This window comes from Lolium rigidum, chromosome 2 (genome assembly GCF_022539505.1).
Source record: "Lolium rigidum isolate FL_2022 chromosome 2, APGP_CSIRO_Lrig_0.1, whole genome shotgun sequence".
Taxonomy (NCBI): Eukaryota; Viridiplantae; Streptophyta; class Magnoliopsida; order Poales; family Poaceae; genus Lolium; species Lolium rigidum.
The window spans coordinates 276,420,741-276,436,260 of NC_061509.1; the positions used below are offsets into that span (position 1 = coordinate 276,420,741).

General features: G+C 44.0%; 1 protein-coding gene and 1 long non-coding RNA gene across 7 annotated transcripts; both read right to left on the reverse strand.

Moving 5' to 3' along the window:
* Nucleotides 1-1,068: 1,068 nt before the first annotated feature.
* Nucleotides 1,069-3,471, reverse strand: LOC124688867. The gene is made up of 4 exons (XM_047222483.1): nucleotides 3,360-3,471; nucleotides 1,917-2,810; nucleotides 1,682-1,837; nucleotides 1,069-1,556 (listed from the first exon to the last, which is right to left on the reverse strand). Exons 1-4 carry the CDS (start codon nucleotides 3,363-3,365, stop codon nucleotides 1,122-1,124), a joined length of 1,491 nt encoding a protein of 496 aa, XP_047078439.1. The 5' UTR covers nucleotides 3,366-3,471; the 3' UTR covers nucleotides 1,069-1,121.
* Nucleotides 3,472-5,119: 1,648 nt separating this feature from the next.
* Nucleotides 5,120-13,089, reverse strand: LOC124688868. Of its 6 annotated transcripts, none has more exons than XR_006998652.1 (8): nucleotides 13,021-13,089; nucleotides 12,386-12,653; nucleotides 11,487-12,297; nucleotides 10,005-10,103; nucleotides 9,823-9,931; nucleotides 8,717-8,966; nucleotides 6,349-6,425; nucleotides 5,120-5,687 (listed from the first exon to the last, which is right to left on the reverse strand). It is a non-coding gene; the product is annotated as an uncharacterized LOC124688868 (long non-coding RNA). The 6 variants fall into 6 exon arrangements; XR_006998650.1 differs by lacking the exon at nucleotides 13,021-13,089 and having other exon boundaries at nucleotides 11,487-11,751; nucleotides 12,285-12,297; nucleotides 12,386-13,001; XR_006998653.1 differs by lacking the exon at nucleotides 13,021-13,089 and having other exon boundaries at nucleotides 11,487-11,751; nucleotides 12,231-12,297; nucleotides 12,386-13,001.
* Between the last annotated feature and the right edge of the window lie 2,431 nt (nucleotides 13,090-15,520).

Here is a 15,520-nt window from a genome sequence, read left to right on the forward strand (position 1 = left end):
GCAATGTTCATGGCTTTCGTGTTGAGGATTCCCAATCCTCCAAACACTTTCGGCTTACACACTGTGGCCCAATCTACCATGTGATATTTGTGCTTGTTGCCGACCCCTTCCCAAAAGAATCGGGCCCGGGAAGCATCCATCGCCCCGTGCGTCGCGTCCTATAGAAGGTAGAGCCCCATGGCGAACATTGGTAGGCTTGACAGGCACGAGTTAGTCAGTTCGAGCCTCCCTGCAGATGCTAGGAAGAGCCCTTGCCATGGTTCCATCCTTTGGCCCACCTTCTGAGTGAGGAAGAACCAGTCCGCGACCGAAAGTCTTTTGTCGCTGACCGGCAAGCCCAGGTATCAGATGGGGAAGCTCCCTAGCTTACAGTTCAGCGCATCCGCCACCCTAATCCGATCGTCATCGGAGACCCTGTCACAATGACTTCACTTTTGTTGAAATTTATCTTCAGCCCTGACATATTCTCAAAGCATAGAAGCAGGAATTTCAAGTTCGTAGTTCCCAGTTGTGTCGGTTCGATCATAACCATAGTGTCATCCGCGTATTGGAGATGGGTAACTCCCCCCGGAATTAGGTGAGGCACTACCCCCTGTAGGTGCCCCGCCTCCTTGGCACACGTCAAAATTGCAGCCAAGGAGTCCGCCATGAAGTCAAACAGGAGAGCGTATAGTGGGTCCCCTTGCCTCACTCCCCTAGCGCTTCGGAAGTATGTACCAATCTCCCTGTTGACATTGATAGCTGTCTACCCCCCCCCCCCCAGACACCAACTGCAATAGCCGGGGCACCACCATTGCCGAGAAACCCTTTCTCAGGAGTACCTCCCTCAAGAACTCCCAGTTGACCCTATCATAGGCCTTTTCGAAGTCCAGTTTGATATAGGGTATAATATATCTACATTAACTCAAATTTTTGTGGTTTCATCAAAAGTGTACGGCTTTGATATATGTAGTTATACTGGAGTAATAGATTTAACATCTACTCATATCTAGAGGGTGGAGAGACACGATTTAAATTCATGATAATAACCATCATCTTTTTGTCATAAGAAGTTACATAACCCACACAAAAAATAACTTAGGAGCTCTTATTCAAAGTACATAAGAAACATGCCCAACACCTTACTGCCTTAGCAACATTGTTCTCGATATTTCTAGTGAACACTCCGGGTACACAATCTTTGCTAGATGATCATCCCTCAACGTTGGACTAGAGTGAATGATGGCAAACGACTCAATTCCTGCGGTAACTCTTTTCTTCAGTGACATCCTCTGTCTTTTAGTCCGAGGGAACCTGGCCGGCTTAGCATCGCAGTGGTTGCACTCTAAACTACTATAGAGGAACACGTCTTCTAGATTCACCGCTGCTTCCATAACACGTTTGAGATAACTCACCATGTAATCTTCAGATTCAAAGCCAAAGATGATGAGTGTGACCAAACTGTGGTGTTTGAAATCAGATGCAGATGAGTCCCACTCCACACCCCTGTTCTCGCTATACATTTCTTCTTTCCTCGTCTCCTCATCTGTTTCCATCATACATGCATGGTCCCATACCTGCATACCAGCAATAGGACAAAGGAAAAAATAATTTGTCAATTGAGCAGATATATGTATGTGGTGAGAAAATCTTACAAAAATTGTCCATGTGGCAAAGAGAAATCTCAAGGTAAAGCACATACCGTCATGTATAGCTCCTTCAGTAAGGGCGCAGCTTCAAGAATAAACATTGTCCATGTGAGATCACACCCTTCAGGAAGATTAACCAGATTCACAAACCTTAGTTGGCAGAAAACAGATGCCAGACTTTCCGTTGGACATTCTGGCTGCACCCAAATCTGTAACAAATGAACACATGATGAGATGAGGGGAGAATAAATGAAGCCTCAGCTAGCAAAGTGACAATAGCTGCCTTACCTTTTCGGATCTAAATCCCAACTTCAAATCCCGTATAGAGGTACTGCTAATAAACTCACTCAACTTGACCAGGTTGTGAAAACTATAGCCAGTATTTGTGAGGCTTAAAGTCTCGAGCAATGGGACATGGCCAAGAACTAGTGGATCTTGGTAATTTATCCAACCATCAAATGTCATCTGTGTGAGTTGAGGGAGCCAGTTCAACATAACTTGTTCGAAGAAACAATTGATGATACTGAGTTCACTTAGATGAGCATGCTCAACTTTCAGCGCACTGGGATCACCCGAGTCGCAATTGAGCATGCGCAAATGCTTCAACCGCTTGCAAGTGATGAGGATGTTGGGTATGTCTGATTCGCCAAATCTCAAATTCTCTATGTCAAGACTAGTGAGACCACCAAATGCATTTTGACAGGCATCAAAGAACCGCATGAATTCTCTCCCACATATGATCAGCTCATCATCATTGAGGTCATCGGTGCCAACCTTCCCTGTCATAACACTGAACTGGACCATCTCAACCAAGTGTGTCTCCATCACATGACCAATAGCTTGTCCAATGGATATGGGGACATCATCTCTCAAGTAGAACGCAGCAGACAGGAAGCGGATGGTGTGTTCACCTGGACTTCTGCCTGTCAGTATGCTCTTTGTCGCTTCAACTGCAGCAGCATTCACCCGAACCATTTCATCATCAGACACGTTGACGTTTGACACGCCCTCAGGTAGGAAGTGCTGAGCATTTATTATCAGCCGAGAGAGTTTAGCAGAGAGCTGACTCCACCTCCTGGATAGGATGCTGGTTCTTGCAGCATCTGGGACATTGAGTCGGTCAATAATGTTGACCAGAATGTCATCAGGCAATGCGCTGATCCTATCATCTCTACTGCCTTTCTGCATTTCGCATGGAGGCAAATAAGAGTTAGTTTCACACTACTCAAAGATGAAACATTGAGAATCTCACATATGCAATTACACTAGTCATAATGATGTATATTTTTTCAAACAAAACAATGCAAATTGAGAACAAAAGAAGCTTTTTTGATTCAGCCACAGAGTTGCAAATTTTATACAGTCAAAGATGCAATTTCGATATAGTACAAGAGGTACAAAATAGATGATATTTTACAATTCTGATTCTGGCTCTGAGTTGCAATTTCTATACGATCACAAAGATGTAATTTCCATGTAGTACAAGAGGTACAGACTTGGTGATATTTTTTCACAATCAAAACATTGCAATTAAGAAAGAAGCAATTTTGATTCAGCCAGCTCAGAGTTACAGTTTCCATATTCGTGTAAGGATGCAATTTTTTATGTCGTCCAAAGAGATATTTGATTTTCCCCCCATAAACAGGTTTAAGGAAGCAACTTTGATTAGGGGATGGGTTCTCCACAAACAGAATAACTAGAGGAAAAGAAACTACAGTTCAAGGAACTCACCCCCATGGCTCGCGGATGACTCGCGAGTTGCTGGGCTCCTCTTTAAAAACTGATATCCTAGGAATCCCTGGCTTCCGCTGAAAACTGGCGGCTTCCCTGGAGTTCTTGGTTGGCTGCAACTCGGGAATTCAATTTACAGGGCACCAAGTCAGAGATTGAAACCGGGAAGGATTTGAACTCCTTGTAAAATCTAAACCGAAAGAGGGTTGAAGTCGGGCTGCAACTGGTTTAAAACGAGCCGCTTTGATTGCTGTTTGTGTATATGCAGCTGCAGAGATTTTCCCTGAAAAAATTGCTGCAGAGCTGCAGTCTGTCATGTCCGTACTTGGACCTCGCCGCCGGTGATCGCCGGGGCGTGAGATGGATACAGGCCGCTTGTGGAGAGTAGCTACACCTCCTTGAGGAAGAAGAACAGAAGGAGGATAGAGGAAAGAGATGATAGGTTCAGTTCTTTCTGTTCGACACGACGCTCAGTCATCTTGTTGTGCATCGCTGGTTTTGTAGCCACCAGCCCAGTCACCGATTCTGGTCATGGACCCAAGCCCAGCGAGGTACAACCGTACAAGTACGGGCATGACACTGCCGTTGCTCGTGGCACAACCGAGTGACAAAATACCTGAAGACAAAGCTAACGATCCAGTCTGCTTCATTCCTTGTTGTTGTGATGTTGGAGAAGCTGTCGTGCTCAGCTGTTGCCGTGGATGGATGGACAGAGCTGCAAGCAATGACATCGCCCAGGACGCGCATGGCGCCGCCGAGGGCGTGCACGAGCACATGTCTCGCTCTCACTGACCGCGGTAGCGGTTCCGCCAGCTTCGGCCACGGGTTCTTGGAATCTTGGGCATGTCGTTCGCGGCGAAGCCGTACTAGCTCGGGCGTGGGCATGCCGGTCGCTGCGAGGCTGCAAGCGGGCTTACCGGGGCGACCGTGGGCGTGGTAGGGCTGAAGAGGGTTCGCTGGCGTGAGCATGCCGAGGATGATAGCACGAGCGCAATGACGAGCGTGCCGTCTCCGCGGATGGTGGTCACATCCATGTCTTACGCCAAGCTGGGCGACACCTGGTCGGGCAGAGCGACGCCGGTAGGTCTCACTCTCACTGTCTCACTGCTCGCCGGACGAAGACGCATGCCGCGCTGGAGAGGAGCTCCCAGAGGGAGGCGAGAGGCGCTCCGCTCCGGGAGATGGCGATGACGAGGGACAGCAGCACCCACGCGGCCATGTCGGTAAACGAGGCGGCGGCCGGCGCCTTGTTGCGACAGAGCGTGGAGGATGTCGACGACGATCTCGGCGATCACCACTGGCTGACGGAGCGCGCGCGCGGAGAAGGAAGGCGAGGGCGCGCGCGGCTGTTGTTGCATGCGACAACGACGGGGGAGGCAAGCGTGCCATCGGTGAGGGAAGCGATGACGGCGGCAGAGCACTTGATCGTGAGGTTGCCGGTGGCCATGTCGCTGTCGACACACATGGGGCGGAGAGGCGACATCATCACCATATCCATGGAGTTCTTGAGGAGGGAGTACGAATGTGGCTGCTGCTTCTGTGTAGATAGAGAATGGTTTGGCTTCCAAATATGAAATACAAGCATGCATCCTTGAACAAACACGTACTTGGGCTTAGTATTTTTTGCATCAAAACATATAGTCCAACCAGACCTTTTGACCTTTGGTTATCTTTCGTAGTAAAAAAACTGGAAACATGTCATTCCATTAACCAGGCAGTATGCTTTAAGAACATATAACCAGCCAATGGAAAAAAGCACGGCCAAAAAAATTGTCCAACGGTTAAAATCCAACCCTTTTCCTACTCATAAAACTTGTTCCCGACTTAAGGAATACATTGTTTACACCAGCTAGAGAGAGAATGGTTTGAACCAAATAAGACGGAGTACATGCTATCTGATTGAGTTTATACAAAGGTACATACTATAGCTTTCATTCAACAAAAAAAGAACCATTGAGTTCACACACACATGTTATCTGTACCGGCTACATCAATGGTGGGCTGCTCTCACACAAGCATAAAGCACACACAATACATACATAGCCCAAGCCACAGGAAGAATAACCACGAAAATTCATGATATATTCGACACACAATGCACATAACACATAGGCTCCTTGTACATGATATGCTTCATGCCTGCTGCCGCTTCTGCTTGGGTTCCTCCGGGTGTTACGGATGGAGATGGAGTCAAAGGTGTCGCAGACGCCGGATGGCGGAACAGATGGAGTTGCCCCAGTTACACTTCACTACTTCAGTTAGTCAAGTATAGGTACACCTCCAAGCACAGAACCTCCCATTATCCTTCACTATACAACCATACTTGCGCTGCAGGCAAATCATCATGTATGGGAGCCATAAAAGAGGACAAGCTCTCACGTTGTTTTATAGATTTAGCAGTTAATAACATGCAGGTTTACTGGATTAGTATATACTATCGAGTATCAATTACCAAAGAGACAATGAAGCCCCTGTATGTGTCAACACAGCAACAATACTGACAAATGTCAACGAAATTTTCACGCCTATAGACATATGATGGCATGCCTAACTCTCTCAATACTTGTACTTAAACTACTAGATCTAAAACTGGAAGTATATAAACAACTAAATATATGCAAGGGCATTAGTATATTCACTACCTAGCTCTAATGCTGTTATCTTAAACAAGCATGAGAATAAAAATATCTTCAAGCATTAAGCCCAAGAGATAGTAGCTAATAATAACCAAGACAGCTAGTAAACACTTCAGTTAAGTACCAGACAGTTTCATTACATGGCGTGCAGTGCAGGTCATATGTGAGGGAACATTTGAGAATAACCAAGCTCAAGATTATAGAAGGAATTTGTGAACAAGATTTTACGTATAACTACAACATTCCGATTGTCATTTCCTTCACAGTAACAGAAAAAGAAGCATCAAAATGTAAGTGAAAATAGTACAGAACTATAAATAAGCGGCTAGCAGAAAGAATAAGAGGAAACTTACAATTGCCATGTCTTTGTCAATAAGGTCTTTTTTCCGCTAAACTTGGTGAACCTTTAAGCTTGCATGGCTGAGATACTCTGCAAATGCCAAAGGTACAAGAACAATCACAACTATTTATGTAAAATGGGCATCGGTGTCTCTCCTAATCTGAAAGTATTGTATGTGATCAAATCAAAATGGCTGACAGTAACCTACCTAACAATACTTTCAAGCGGGTGATATCTATGGAACAGGCAGTATGCTTTAAGAGCATATAACCAGCCAATGGAGAAAAGCACGGCCAAAAAAATTGTCCAACGGTTAAAATCCAACCCTTTTCCTACTCATCAAACCCAGATACTTTCAGATCTATTTCACAAAGAACCTGCCAAAGTATGCCCACATTCTATGGTTCCGGGGATTCGTTTTCTTAACCACAATATAGGCAGTGCATATCTGATATGTCCACAAACTCCTAGTCATTGATCAAAAGTTTAAACAACCCACCCACCCAAATGCCACATAAGCAATAAAGCATCAATAAGTCTATTCATAGTTCAACCAAAACCATAAACAAAACTAAATAATAACATATATTCATAGTTTAAAGCATCAATAAGTCTATTCAGAGTTTAAAGCATCTATAAGTCTATTCATAGTTTAAAGCATCAATAAGTCTATTCAGAGTTCAGACAAAAGCATACAGTAAATCAAAATCATAAAATACCTGCAACATAGTGCAAGGGAAGTACTTCTAACAAAAAAATGAAAGAAGAATTGTACAATTTTGTACTCTTCGAGTTGACATGTGCATTAGTGCATACTAATACACTTGGGCTTAACAAAATTCTACAATTGGATCAGTGCAAACTGTCTTAACACCATAATCTGTTGAAGTCTGACTCTGGTAAGAGTTCTGAAGACATGATATTTTGAAGGAAAAGATATAACTCAGATATTACACAACATTTACCAATTTCACGAGCACAATTAACAAACATACATGAATAATTTCCGTCCAAACCTCTACAGGGAGAAGCAACCCTCTAAAAAGTATGGAAATATTGCATGCACTCACTGAATCGCTAATCGGATAACTTTAATCGCCTAGGCAGCATGGTTTTCAAGGCGTCGCCTAGGTGCCCCCCACCCCCCGCTTTGGAAATCAACCGCTTTAGGCGCCTAGGCGTTCATCGCTTAGGTGTCAGAGCGCCCCCAACCACTCTAAGACGCCTTAGCGCCTTTAAAACCATGATAGGCATCACTGAACAATCCTCGATGGCCTAATATCTTCTCCTGACATAGTTAGATAAATCCGGAAGTAGCTATAGAGATATTTCAAGAAAGGAGATTGTTTGCGAAACCGTTGCATCCCAAGTTGACACGTATGTCAGTCACAATGAATATGGCTTCCGCTCCCAGCTACAATTCGGCTACCAATTTCACAGCAAACACGATCACAAAAAAAAAAAAACAGATAAGAAGAGCACTTCACCCTGAGCTGTTGTCCATTGTTGAATTGAGTACAAATGGGATCGTGACCCTAATTAAGAACTACTCCCCCATGGTGAAGCTGAGATTACTGCATCCTCAGGAAGAATGCAAAGCTTGCACCTAAGAGAACAAGATATAGTTTGATTCATTAAGGTAAAGAGACTTGCTTATATACACTCTGCATTGCATATACTTGCCAATTTGATTAAAGTAGTAGAAAAAAATGTAAGGCAGGTGCTCCAAATATCCAGTTTATTACTCCTCACCGAACATGCCATGACAGCCACAGAAAATGGACACTGGGCAGTCTGCCTGAATGTGAGCAGCTGGGCGCAATAACCTGCACTAACAAGTGCTTCTACAATTGGCTTGCTGCAGTCCGTGAAATAACACTATATTAGGTTACTAGGTCAGACAGCATGTAACTACTCGGAATCTATCAGCAATATTCAAGCGGGAAACAACATGTAGAAGCTGTAGAAGAAGCCTTCATTCGGGTTTCAGTTTTACTACCTATCTGAAAAAAGAGAGTTTCAGAGGTAGTAGAAAACAAAATGACTAGTGCTTGCAAGAGTCAGTGCTGATAGTTTTACATTTGACCCCTGAACCTCCAATCGTCTACCAACTGAAAAATGCGGAACTGACAAAGGATACCAGCTAGTATGATCAACGTTTTCGAAACTGTTGCATCCCACGTGTTAGTCACAATGAATTCGATTTCTCAGCCACAATTCGGCAACCAATTGCAAACCAAAACACGATCCAGAACAAACGGTAGATAATAGCACTTCACACTAATTTATTTCCTATGCATTGCATAACAAAATTTACATCCGTCAAGGCTGGCAAAAGCATACATCTACTGCCTACACACATGAAGGGGGAGAAGATATACCTCACAGGCAGTAGCAGCTCGGATTGGTGGCCAGAAGCAGCAGCACCTTAGGGACATGGCTGGCGGCAGCAGCTTGGGCGCGAGGTCGCCCAGGCAGAAGCTCCAGCTGGACCGCCTACAGCAGCAGCTTGGTCAAGCGGCCACAGGCTCGTTCCACCGTGCCTCCCGACGCCATCCCTGCGCCACGGCGAGCCACTCTCGGCGGGAGCGATCACACGCCATTCTGAATCTATTTTGCTCCAACAATAAGCTGCAGCAATTGACTTAAATTATCAAACATGCACAACTAATCTTTTAGTTGTAGGCAACAATCTTGACTTGAATAATACGAGAAGTATGAAAAAAAAAATAGAGTGGAAGCATTTTAGTGCCTATGGAATCAGGTCCAAAATATTACACTTGTGGTTGCTGTAATACTATGAATAAATATATACTGTGGAATGTGGATGTACTGCTATTGACTATATGTATACCTAGCAGATAGTATTGTTATTTAAGTCGAGTCAAGATCAATATAATTTTGTCAAGTGCGAAACTAAATCCAGCAGCTATTGTTTTTCAACTTGTCAAAATAAACAAACTGGTCACAATGCTTTGTAACAAAACCCACGCACAGACATGAGACCAGCCCAACAGCACATTCACATGTTAGTGCCATTGCTACACATGTATGTTGTCATGCGACACTAACGGCTTGGCATGACTAACCTCCATGAACACATACACTCTAATTAGCATGCTCTTATTCCTAATTAGCTAACACACTACTAGCTAGCATCTGATCATCTGTATGTCAGTACAGACTGCCGCAGCCTACGGTGTGTGCTAGCTCGGACCACCCAACTAAATGCATGGAGGAAAACATAAACATGATGAACAGCTCATCTAACTCCAACAAATTTGCATCCATACATGCATATATGCTTCTTTCTACTGCCTACACCTTCAACTGAACAAAAGAAACAAACTTCAGCAAACTTTAGCAGCATGCACACAAGAATTTTGTATTATTTTGTTCATACTTTTTGGAAGAAGTACTACAGATGGTGAAAACTGTTGAAAGATAAACAAAATGTAAATACATGTGACGTGAATAATAACAGCACCTCTTCATATGCCGCATAATATTGTGGATATCTTGCACGGGCACCACCAAAAGCTTCTTGCCATGCGCCTATCAGACTGGGTATCTTCTCTTTTACAGGATAATCAAGGCTACAAAACAAAAAATAAATCAAAACTGAAATCTTATTATTTAAATGGAAGGACAAGAACTGTGTGGACATACCTTTTTCTTAACTATCTTCACCATTTCATGGAGTATATCCCTCTCGGCAACATGCATCTGAACAAAATCTCCACAGGTTTTAATCAGCATCTCCAGCGACTAAGAAAAGGGAAATAAATGAAGTAGTTCAGTGCAAGTTTAATCAGTGCCACTGGGACCCATCCGATTCAATTCGATTACAGAACCAGTCAACAAAATTTAACTAACCACTAACAATATGCTACAACAGATAAAGAGGTAAGAGATGAGTGCACTAAAACTATAAGGCTTATAGTGTTTCAGCAAGGTCAAGGTTAAAGAAGCTAAGAGATAAAAAGCTCATGTTACACAGCCAATTCTGTTCTCCCTCCTAAATTCTACTATTTTCCTGCCATGCCCATCTTTTACAAAGCTGTAAGGATTTGCATGAACGAGGTACGAAACTTGAGAAGACTTTTTTACCTAAACGACTCTAAAGATCTAAAATCTTAACAAATATTGCATTCACCGTGACCATCTCACCCATCTCATAGGATGCTATTAAAGCATGAAGTCATTTAAGAAATGATGAGGTTGCAGCTGCTGATCAGAGTCTCACATGAGTGATTCTACAAATTGTATCATTAAGTTATTACTATGACTACCATTAGCATTATAACACAGCACTCAGCAGCTCATCACTGTAGCTGGACCATAATTTAGGTTCTAACCAATTAAACAATCACAAATATAACCTCTAAAGGCATAATGCGACAGAATAAATATGGAGTCATTGATCAATTCATATGCAAGTAATACCAAAATATTTGAACATATGCATTAGTCCAAACTTTAACACTTACAGAAAGCACGATCAGGAGATAGGACGGCTAGACGGTCGGTTCCTAGAACTAGTGAGCATCAACACTTCAATCAACTCTTGAACTAAATGAATGATTTAAACCTAGAACTGAATACTTAAGATCGAAATTCTAGTTCTAAATGCTGGCTTCTATTGTACCAAGAGCAAAAAATGCATAATCATCCAGATAGGTAGTGTTGCTCATGAGGGTTTACTCTCATGGCAGCCATGGCAACCAAACTTTAACACGAATGGTTCCTGAGTTGTTCCAGAATTAAATGGATGACGAATTATAACTTCTTTAATGTGGGGAAATAGTTCGAGCGAAGATTATGAATGTTCAGAAGTTAAATTTTCTTTTTACTACTTCATTGTCAACTTGCAGAAACGAATTTTTCAGTATACTATACAACACCACATGGTTGATAATTTATATGAAGCATAAATATGAAGAGTACCTACTGGGTTTTATGAACAAAGAAATCCAAATATCATAAGTGATGTTGACTTGAGCACTTACTTAATACCATATGGCAAGTGGACGCTGAACATAGATTTAATATCACAGTGGTGAAAACATGCTACGTATTTTATCCATTTGGTGCTTTGCCAAAACAACACTTGATTACAACAAAAATACACTTGAAGCGAAGGATTTATACCTCCAAATGGCAGAAGCCCATCAATGAACACATACAGCAGCAGCTGCTGCTGCCTTGTGTCGTCCTGCAGCTATAGGCTGGGGCAGGGGTGCCCTCTCAGTCAGGGTGGCGGGAAGGCCTGAGCAGGAGGGCGCACGGTGTAGCGGCGTTGCTGGCCGTCGTCGCCGGCAAGATAGCACTGCTGCATGTGGTCGCCACAGGCAGGCAAGCTGCGCAGCTCCTCCGGCTCAACCTCTCCGTCTCCCACATCAGCTCACCCATGGAGCTGTTGCAACCAAACGTACAGAAGCTTAGCATATCTTTTCAGTACGTAGAGAAGCGAGTTATAGTTACAAGAGACACAACACATGGTTAATCTACCAAGATAAACTTGCAAAATACAAAATGTTCTAAAAGATTCAAACTAAATGAAATGCAATTTCCAGTAAAAAATGATACAAATACGTAGATGCGGACAATAGCACAACAAAGTGCAGCATAACCGGGACAAGGTGTACAAAGTTGAAATATACTGCAGCATAGGTATTAACACATAATGCAGGCATTCGGTTTGAACAAATACTCATGCAAGGCTAAAAAGGAAAAAATGTGTTTGCTTGTTCTTCCACACAAGGAAATGGACAGATTCCAATATATGAAAAATTCTATTTATGTGATCATGATATGTGTATATACAAGCGTTGTAGCACAAATATTTAACAGAAGCTAGAAACCATTAAAATCATGAACTCCCGTAAACAGAACCTAGAATCTTCAACCCTAATCCAACTAAAGACATGAAACGGAGTGTCACCAAACCTCTTCTCCTTATCTGCACAAGCACAAGCACGAGCATGAGGAGGCTGGAACCTTGCATTTTTAGGTCTAAACACGGATAGGAGAACAGATTAAGAGCTTACCATGGCATGTGAGCTTGACGGGGGAGGATCCAAGGCATGGAGGAGGTCCTCCATCTCCAGCGCCGGCTTCAGCCTATGCCACTGCTGCTGTTAGGGCACCTTGCCGCCGCCGTCATGGCTGCCACGGCCAGCCGGCAATCACCCGATGCAGCTGCTGCTTCCAGGCAAGGACAGACTTGGAAACCCCCATTCGATGGGGCTTCGTTCCACCGCAGCAACTACCCACGGGCCACGTCACCATGCCATGTTGTAGTTGGTTGACAATCACCTCGAACACAAAAGCATAAACACAGAGTTTAGATTCGGTAATTCTTAAGCAAACACAAACAACTAGACACGGGACAGGTACTGAATTATTTAGAAAGTAAAATGCACTTAACTGGAACAAACATGGTATGCTTAAGCATAGAGAAAAACAACTAGAATGAGTCATTTTATTGGAAACTCGGTGAGCACGCTTTGACAAAGCATACGGATAGTTTGTTTTGTCAGGGATGAAGAGCTAGCTATTAATACACAAAATAAGATGGCATGGTTGGAAGCATGTAATGAAGCTATGTACTAGTGTAACTATAGTGACTGACTAACTGACTACCACAATACAAGGAATGCGTGGAGGAGGAGAGGGAGCTCACCGGGCTGCAGCAGGGTAGGGGAGGTGGCCAGCAGGAGCATGACGGATTCGAGGCCGGCAGCAGCAGCAGATCCTCGGCGCCTCCATTCCTGCGCCGCCGCGAGCTCCAGAGCCCCTCGTCGTCCGCTGTCTCGCAGGCCACAGGCCCGAGCGCGAGGACGAGACGGGTCCTCTCTCGCCTCCCTCGCAGTAGGATGCTACGGGGAAGAGGGGAGGCGGGCCGGGACCCTGCTGGTCCGGAGGGAGATGGCGGCGGGCCGCCGGCGGCGTCGATCTGCTGCAGTTACGCACCGGTGGCGGAGAGAGGAGGGACCGGCGGATGCGAGGAGGGACAAGCCGGAGATGGGGGAGACTAGGAACCGGCGAGGGGGACCGGCGGCGAGGAGCAGAGGACGGTAGGCGGCGAGGGGGCTGCTCCGGCGCGGTGATGCGAATCATCGGCGACGAGGTTTTGCTGCCGGAGCGGTCGGGTTTGGTGGATGTCATTTGGGCTTTGAAGGGAGGGCCGATGGGCCCGGCTGATGGGCTCTTTTCCAAAGTTCAAGAACGGCTTTCGATGGGCTTTCATAAAAAAGGTGAAAACCAAAACTGAGCCCGGTGCATATGCACTTGATATGTACAAAATATATTTCAAAAACGATAAAAATTAGGAAACAAAATTAGCATGTAGAGGGACATGTTCTATGTGTGCACCTAAAATTTCACATAAAATCGACAATTTTTGTACCCTGTATAAAAAAGACAAATAATGCCTCGAGAAATATACTATTTTAGCACCAAAATTTTGTCTTTATTGCACAAGGCACAAAACATATCATTTTTTGATAAAACAACTTTGTGAGCATGTAACATGTCAAGGTATACACGAGACTTTTTATTTGTATTTTTTGACATTTTTAAATATGTTTAATATACATTACAAATAAAGAGTGCATATGAACCCTGGTGCGTGAAACACCCTATCCCTTCTTAGATCTCTTTGAATAAGAAAGGTGTAGACACTAGGGATCGGTAGTTTTTTTCTTTTGAAACTTAGGGATGGAGCAGAATTGCGTACGTTTATAAGAAGAAGAAAAAACATCATCAGGGTAGGTTATGGGGCCACGTGGGACTTCATGGCGATTCCGAGGCAACTCGTCGGCGGCAATTCTTCAATCTACATGAGGTGAAGTGAAGAGTGATCCGACCAATATTCTCATAGCTCAGAAAGCTTAACCAGATTCTTTCGAGGAATCCCCATGGTCAATAGATCGGAGTGCTACAAATATGTGGGAACTTCGACTGAATCCAAAGAGATTCGAAACCAAAAAGAAAACTTTTCCTTACACAACCAAGCAATCCCAGGACAACACCGACTTCGAGAATTGTTAACGAGGTTTGGTAATCCCGTTTACTCCTACTTTGTAAGGCATCACTACGGATGGTGCTCTCCAATAGCCTAACACCCGTCGCTTGCTCCGTTGCACATTTATCTATCTGGTCGGGATGCGTTACACGATGTGGTTTTCTGACATCATATAAAACACCAACTATAATAACCATAGTTATGCACCTCGGTTACAAAAACCAAGTTCGGGTTCAACTGACTTGAACACAATATTCAGCTGAAAACTGGACAAACTCTACCTGGCAAATATTCTCCATGTCCTTAAAATTATCCATATACTTCGAACTAACGTGTCTTTTATCCCTCTTATATTTGATAGACTTGGAACCATGCTACACAATCAAGTATACTCATTTCACCAACAAATAATTCGCCCCTATCAAAGGTTTCAGTTGCGCTGAACTAACGGTTCTTATGTAGGTGTTTGGATATGTTGCGATCAATGACTTCAACATTCATAGGTAGATATTGTTGCCAGCTTACTGCCTTAGGGTCTGGTAGAACCAACTCACCTTGGAAATCTCATATGTCCTTCATTGCGGTTACCGAGACGCTTATTCTCAACAATTATGTTATACAGTGACCATGTTCTAGTGGGGTGACGAATAATTACCCATCGAGCCCGCTCCACATCTTTTATATTGCATCTTGGCAAACCTTTGTTTATGTTTAAATCTAGCTGGTAGTCCTGGCATCACGTCGCAGCTTGTCTCGGGTACTCGACGGCCACCACATTTAAATTAGCAGGGACCTGGTGCACGACCTGGTGGTGGCCAGTATGGTAAACAGTCGGTGTAAAATACAGTAGCATGCAGCAGCCGTGCACCAACCAGATCTACCCGACCTCTTCCTTGCGCCGTGTCACGAGTAGTTGTTGTCTCTGGCCCACGTGTCAGCTGGCTTTGGCCGGGTTCACATGTGTGGGGCTAGGAAATTTCTCCACCGCGCACACAGTTTCTGACGTGAGAGGTGACGACCACCAAGGGAATCAGCAAGGCTAACTGTCCACCTCAGCCAACAAAAAAAGGAGAATCTTCAGCTCAGCCGAATAAAAGAAAATTTGCATTTATAGTCAGCGAGCTTCTTTTCTGTGACGTTTGTTCCTTTGCTTTTT